Source organism: Drosophila pseudoobscura, chromosome X (assembly GCF_009870125.1).
Source record: "Drosophila pseudoobscura strain MV-25-SWS-2005 chromosome X, UCI_Dpse_MV25, whole genome shotgun sequence".
NCBI classification, from domain to species: Eukaryota; Metazoa; Arthropoda; class Insecta; order Diptera; family Drosophilidae; genus Drosophila; species Drosophila pseudoobscura.
Window position 1 is genome coordinate 823,472 of NC_046683.1, and position 7,064 is coordinate 830,535.

The 7,064-nt window shown below is 45.5% G+C and overlaps 1 protein-coding gene across 1 annotated transcript; it reads left to right on the forward strand.

Annotated features, from left to right (window-relative positions):
- The first annotated feature begins 2 nt into the window (after positions 1–2).
- LOC4814345 (uncharacterized) lies at positions 3–6,558 on the forward strand. Its single transcript, XM_001354342.3, has 14 exons — positions 3–446; positions 538–862; positions 959–1,008; positions 1,068–1,263; positions 1,399–2,428; positions 2,509–2,643; positions 2,726–2,937; positions 3,005–3,076; positions 3,142–3,431; positions 3,504–3,684; positions 3,747–4,007; positions 4,078–4,536; positions 4,606–4,782; positions 4,848–6,558. Exons 2-14 carry the CDS (start codon positions 827–829, stop codon positions 4,998–5,000), a joined length of 3,252 nt encoding a protein of 1,083 aa, XP_001354378.1. The 5' UTR covers positions 3–446; positions 538–826; the 3' UTR covers positions 5,001–6,558.
- The last annotated feature ends 506 nt before the right edge of the window (positions 6,559–7,064 follow it).

The following is a 7,064-nucleotide window of genomic DNA, read 5'->3' on the forward strand; positions in this document are numbered from 1 at the left end:
TGTCGAAAAATGCAAAAGGCATTCAACGTGGAGTACGCCTAGGTCTTAAGAAATTAAAATTTGTAATTTTTCTATGTTGAAGCCCGGGGAGGTGGGGTGGTGTATTGAGCTTCCGCTTCCTCCCTCACATGAACTAGTAATATTTGAAAGTTCCACTCAAAAGCTGCAACAGCTGCTTGAAAGCTTTGCCAAACACTCTCTTGGCACTCGTTCTCTTGCACTCGCTCTCTTGGCGCAAGTCTTCGGCAGCAGAGAAAAAACCGGGAGTGGGAGATTGAGAGGGAGAAAGGGAAAGGGACAGAGAGTGAAGTTCCTGTGGTGCTGCTGGAAATTGTTGCAGAGAGGCAACAACAGAGGCAGCGCAGTTAAAAATATTCTTTAACAATAAATACACACACATACATATGTACATACAGTACGTGTCGTACATACACTTAGATGTAGAGGTAAATCGCGATACGTGATACATGAAAAAAACATACAACTCAAAAGTATGGAAATTTGTTTCTAAAAGTATACTTAAGTGGACATTTCCAGTGCTACATGCCACAGAGTGCAGCGTTAAGCTCTCCGAAGTACATATGTATGTATGTACATACGTAGTATGTATGTACACCCAGATGTATGTATGCGCACACGCCAATGTGTGCGTGTGTTGAAGACCCGAAGATTTTCTAACCTGGATAAAATATACATCACATCAATATATCGCCATGCAATTCTGAGCACTTGAACTAGAAGCCACTACAAAGATACAGCATACTGGATACAGGGTACAGGGTACAGGGTACAGGGTACAGGATACAGGATACAGGATACAGCCAACATGTCGCTGGTCCACACGTTTCTCGGAACCTGGGAGGTAAGCAGCAGTCCCCCAAATCACGCCTGGCCTGGCTGGTGTTTCACATGCCCCGGGCCCCGTGCCCCATGCCCCCCTTTTTTTGTCTATTGACAGATTGTCTGCTGCACCTTCGAGGAGAAGCGTGAGCTATCCGGCCTAGAGGGGTATGTATGTTGTGTTGCGCCATTGACATTTAACTTTCTGACACCTTCTGAAATTTTAGAATCAAATTTCGCCTAGACGATACCAGCGATATTACTTGGTATAATGATTTGGTCAGTCCACTTCCTGAAACACAAGACTGCGGCACTTTCTGCGACTCGGCGAGTGTTTTATTTAGCTGTGAGACCTTCGATGTGCACGAGACGAATCCCCGTCTCGTGTTTGGAGCCTTTGCCGGCCACAGCATTGAGTTTAGCGTGAGTATTCTCCAATCACAGTCCCAATTCCAATCCCGATCCCGATTCCGATCCCGAACCCGTACATATGTTTAGTATGTAAGTATAGTCTAGGCGGATTAACTAACGCTGTCTTAGGGTTACGTTACCTTTTAGACCAACACCTTAACACCGACTGATACGCTGGTGCTCAGCTGTGAGAACTGGTACGCCGTCGAATGCAAGCGACTGCAGGACGGCCAGGCTGCAGGTCAGGAGAAGCAACTGAGCTTTGGCGAAGCCCTGCAGGAGTCCTACTTCAGCGATGTGATGGTTAAGAGCGCCAATGGATTGGAATATGCCCTGCACGCCTCCATTCTGCGGCTCAACGGATTCGATTGCAGTATGTGCGTTAACAGTGCTCCGGCATCGTCGCGACAGGTCGTCAAAAGTGCACCTGGAACTGGACCTTGTCATAGCGGACCAAACACACCCAATCCCAATCCGAATCCAATTCGAATTTCCGTGGCCCACGCCACCGGCGATGATGAGCACCAGAAGTCATTGCCGCGCCTGAATCTATCGCCCATTTATCTCCAGCCCCCCTGTGATTTCCAGACTCTGGCGGGTCTGGGGGCCCAACGAGTGCACCAATTCAGCAGCAGCTTCAACTGCCTCAGCAATGGCAACGATTCGGAACCGGCGATCAGTGCGGGGGGCACAGGCACGGGCCTGCTCAGCGTCGAGTGCGGTGGTGGCATGTATCGATTTCCGCCTACCTCACATTCCGACTCGCACCTGGAAACGTCGCAGTCCCACTGCAAGAACATATTCAATTTTTGTCAGGATCTAATAATACAGCCAACCCCATCCCCGTTGCTGCCTGCGGGCGGATTGAGCGCTGGCCTCGCTGTCTGCAGCATTAGGCGACCGCCTTTGTCGCCGTATCGGGCCCGCAGCCCTTCGCCGTTTCCCAGCTCCATGGACACGCCGCCGTCGTCCCCACTGACACCGGTGGGCGTTCTGTGCAACTTGCCCACTTTCCTCTTGAGCCCCATTCTTCACTGGCTGTACACGGAGTCCATGCTCCCGGACCTTGAGGAGGATGTCTGCGAGAAGCTGATAGACTTTGCCGAATCGCAGCCATCGCTGACTAAACTGGTAGAGCCAACGCGCAAGTACCTGAGGCTGATGAAACTGAAAAAATGTAACTAGAAACCAAACATCCAAATGTCTAAACAACCAAGCTCCAGTCTCTGATCACTGATCTCTGATCTCCAATTGCAGTTGTTGTCAACGTGACTATGAATCTACATGGGATCCTTAATCGCGTTATACAGTGCATCAATCCCGTGAGCATTTCCCACGAGCCTGCGCAGCTGTGTGTAACGTTTCAGGATGCGTTGCGGGAGTGCGCCATAGGTAAGAGAGCGGCACATACCTTTCAGATGCCACAGATCAGAGTTCCCAGCTCACTTTTTTAATGTGTTCGTGTGATTGCCAGGTTGCGCAAAGGTACTGCAATTCTGTAATATTTTCATCACGGATGCCACACATATGACGCGATATCAGAAGAATGAAATTGTCAAGTATATCCGCACCCGTATTCCAATTTTCATGTCACAAATACAGCAGCTGCTGCGCAACGTGCTCGGTGTCTTTGTGGGACTAACTGTCGAGGAGAAAGCCGAGCTGGTGAACTATCTAGTACCTGAAGTGAGTAAACAGAGCCGAGCCACATTCCATTGCATTCCTCCCCTACACCACTGATTCGTTTCCACAGATTGAATCCACATTATTTGTATTAACTGCTGTGATAGAAGAAATCAAAAACTCGTTGGAAATCATGTGCAAGGTACGTACCGAACTTTTACTGATGGAATGATTGATCAACGCTCTCTCTCCCTCACTTCCCCTTAGGACCTTAATTGCTCCCATTTGGAACTGCCACAGCAACAGCAGCAGGCAGATGATGCTATTGTCATGCAACTGCACTATGTCGATCCGGGCGGCGGTGAACCTTCGGTGCCACGGCCCCGTCGCGGTGCTCCCGTGGGTCTTACGCTCTACGACAATCACCACACGGACAAGAAGCGCCTGAGCTCCGCCGAGAACGATCTGAAATTCGTTCTCTACATGTATGAAGTGCGGAAAATGCGTGACATTTACGGACGGATTGTAGCTGCCCTTGAAATAATCAATGATAAAAAGTATATATATATATGCTGGATCTGTCTCGTCTCCCATTCATGCTGCCATTTTATTTCTGTCTGTCTTTCCAGAACGACATTCTGCGACATGGATTTCCTAAGCAAGATTAGTACAATTAATCAAAACTTAGAGCAGCTGATTGTTGACATTCCCGCATATATTTTCATAGTCGAGAACATGTCTGATCGCCTCGATGACAAACTGGGCTGGAAGGAGTTTAAGTTTTGCTTTAAGCTGGCCACCAGTCAGATTGTGAGTAAATCAATAGATACCATAGATGCCATTAGATGGATGATTCTCTTTCCCATGTACAGAACGGCGTTATCGCAAAGCTTCTCGATCACAAGAGTGCACTGCGAGACGCCATCAGTCAGATCTGTATGCTGGTGCACAAGGAGGAATTCACGCAGTCTCTTATTGAACTGGGACTATTGGACTCCAGTGGCTCCTCCAGTGGGGAGGCGAGCCAAGATTTGAAAATGGCCGATCATGAAAATAACCTGAATGTGAGCTTGAGTAATGCGGAACAGCTTCGACTCAATCAACAGCATTATTATGACTACAAGAGCATTAAGGTTTGCACTGCACCGATCACGGATAGCTTTATCCATTTTCTTGATCCCTTTATCGTCTTCTATCCCTTAGTTAAATCTCATTCGACATCTTTGCGAACCACCGATTGCAGCCAACAGCAATCTGTCGAAGAACGCACTCCGCTTGTTGCACTCCACCCAGCTGGCGGACATGGAGTTCGAGGTGCACACGCATGCATCAACCGGAAACGCGTTGGACACAGAGGCCACGCCGACATCAACATCAGCCTCCACCGGAGGAGGAGACCCTGCGTCATCAGCTTTGCAGGTGCACAGCTTCAAGGCACATCGCGTAATTGTCGCTGCTCGATGCGAATGGTTTAAGAAGGCCCTGATGTCTGGCATGCAGGAGTCAATCAATAGAAAAGTCATCATCACGGACACCTCGCCGGTGATCTTTCGCCGCTTGCTGTTGTACCTCTATGGGGCACCAATTGATCGTACGGTGGGGGCCGAGCAGGTCTGCGAACTGATGCTATTGGCAGATCGTTATTCCATTGATGATCTAAAAGTAAGTGGGGAATGGAATCACCATTCCATCCGGGTGCATCCGTCCCTAACACACTCTCTGCTTTAACAGGAACTGTGCGAGAATACACTGTACTCTCTGATTGACGAGGACTCGGTGGTCTGTCTTCTGGGCATTGCGGATAGATACATGGCTACTGCTCTGAAGTCGAAATGCCTCTCATTCCTATCCCAGCATTCACAACTCACCAAGTGCGAAATATTTAAGGAATTGCCGCAAACCCTCCAGGTGAGAGCCCCACCGCATTGAAAGCCTTTTCAGTTAACTGACCTCTGAACCTCTTTCCATTTTAGCTAGAGGTAATGGATCTAATACATTGGTTCGGCCGTGTTTCGGAGCCTTGGAACGATCGTGGATTCAAGCCGCGCAGTAGTTCTCGGCATAGCCTCAAGAGTCCCTCGAAGCCACGTTCGCGATCCCGAAAGTCCTCGCCATCCTATATGTGACGCCGGCAAAGCGCCACTGAACACACGACGAATGCCAACTTCTTGTGATAATTCTAGAAGACTTCGGAATCGAACGGAATGGAACGGTAGTCTGTAAGGGTGACACGGATGGTAACATGGTAACAAGGGGAAGGGCTATGGCTTAGTCAGATGCCAAAATAGCAAACAAAAAATTACAAAAAAGGTGGGGTTCACAAGGCTAATATGTACTAGGACTTTCACTTTGACTCTGGTCTCAGTAGCATAACTAAAAATCATGCCAAAATTCAAAGGGAAAAACCGGCAAAAATTACCTGATTTTAAAAGTTTTTTATTTAGTTCTCTAATATGTAGATAGAAATAATTTGATCACTCGTATTACTCGTAAATACATACATACATACATATGTAGGTATTTATATACTCTTGAGAACAAAAAAGACCGCAAAGTATAACATTTTCTCTCTAATTAATTGATGTACGAGTGTATATGCAACAAAAAACAAAATTTTTGATAAATGCAAGTGATCTTTGCGCAAATAGATATGGTATTGTATTGTGTACGTCTTCGACCATAGCACACACTAGTATTTTATTCGCATTGGACGGACCACTCTCATGTTTTTCGCTATGAGGTTCGATTCCGAATGTGTTTGTATTTTTGACATTTACTATACATCTAGAGGTACCATATATATGAATGTGTATGTATGTTTGTATTCAAAATAGTATAAATTATAGTAAAACTTATGAAATTTGTATAACATAACATGTTAATATTGCTATTACATATATGTATGTACATTATGTTACCGAAACATAGCACTCAATTTGTACGACTCGAAGAGCCCACGCAAAGATATCGGCGTTAGCCATAAAATGTGTGTATTACCGAAGACTATACAGTACCAAGATGTGACATGAAGGACGGTACCCAGAGACTCTTCTATGGCGTAGACAGGGGCGCGTGCGGGGCTTCAGTTCTCTTTTAGGCTATCCTTCGCCTGTGACCGTGCCCACTGCCTACCCACTCGGGTTCGGCCACTCAGCTCGTCTGGGTCCCAAACTTTTCTAGCAACAAAATATACATATATTGTATAGTCTTTGGTACTACACGACTGGACTGGACTGGACTGGACTGGACTGTGCTGGACTGATGGGTACCGTGCTTGACTTCTTCGGCGTGTAACGATCTGTATCTGTATCTGTATCAGTATCTTTATCTATATCTGTGTATCTGTGACTGCTTTTCATTTGATTCGGGGGACCCTCTTCCAAAATGTGCTCGCCTAGTACTTGTAGTCTGATGGGTAGATAGAATCTTGTAGTTCGGAAACTAAAAATAACTGAAAAACTGAAATTACAATGCAGCTACATTTAGGGTAGACTAAAGTGATCTGAGAACTAAACTTATTGCTAACAGAAACCTGTACATAGATTTGGTATTTAATGCACTCGATTACTTCAAATATATGTATGTAAAACTGGACAATGCACGTGTACGTTTTTATATGTAATGTACATACTTACATAGATGCATATGTATAACGGTCAAATAACAGCTAACATAGTTAATTAACAGATTATTTTCAACAATACTCCTTGTACTTGATCCTTGATCCTGAGTGTAACCTACGATTAATGATGACTTCAACGTGTACAAACATTATGTTTATAGTTATTTAATACATTTCTTGTTGTATTTTTGAAAAAAACAAAACACAAAAAAAGTCTTATTAATTCTGAAAATAAAATAATTTGAAATCCGTGTGTACATCAAACTATTGTGTGTTTTTTGCATAGATCTGGTTCGGCTGAGTGAGCCATATAAAATTCTATTCCAGAGATACTCTTCGAGCAACAAAATGCTGCTATAGAGGAGAGCATAACAGGAAGGGAAGTGTTGAAATTTTTGAATTTAGTGCTCTTTGGCGCCAAAGGTAGAGATGAGCCACGATAGGCGATATATCCCTACGTGCACAGATGTCCCGCTAATAGCAGTTGTGTTGAAAATATCGCTCGCAATGGCAATGGGGGGCAGTGGCAGTCCTATTGGAAGGGACAGTGGCTCTTGCAAGGTATATT

Coding starts and splice junctions, on each gene's coding strand:
- LOC4814345 (XM_001354342.3), top strand. CDS start 827: ATGTCGCTGGTCCACACGTTTCTCGGAACCTGGGAG. Junction 1,009..1,067: donor GAGCTATCCGGCCTAGAGGG/GTATGTATGTTG, acceptor CTGAAATTTTAG/AATCAAATTTCGCCTAGACG. Junction 3,685..3,746: donor AGCTGGCCACCAGTCAGATT/GTGAGTAAATCA, acceptor TCCCATGTACAG/AACGGCGTTATCGCAAAGCT.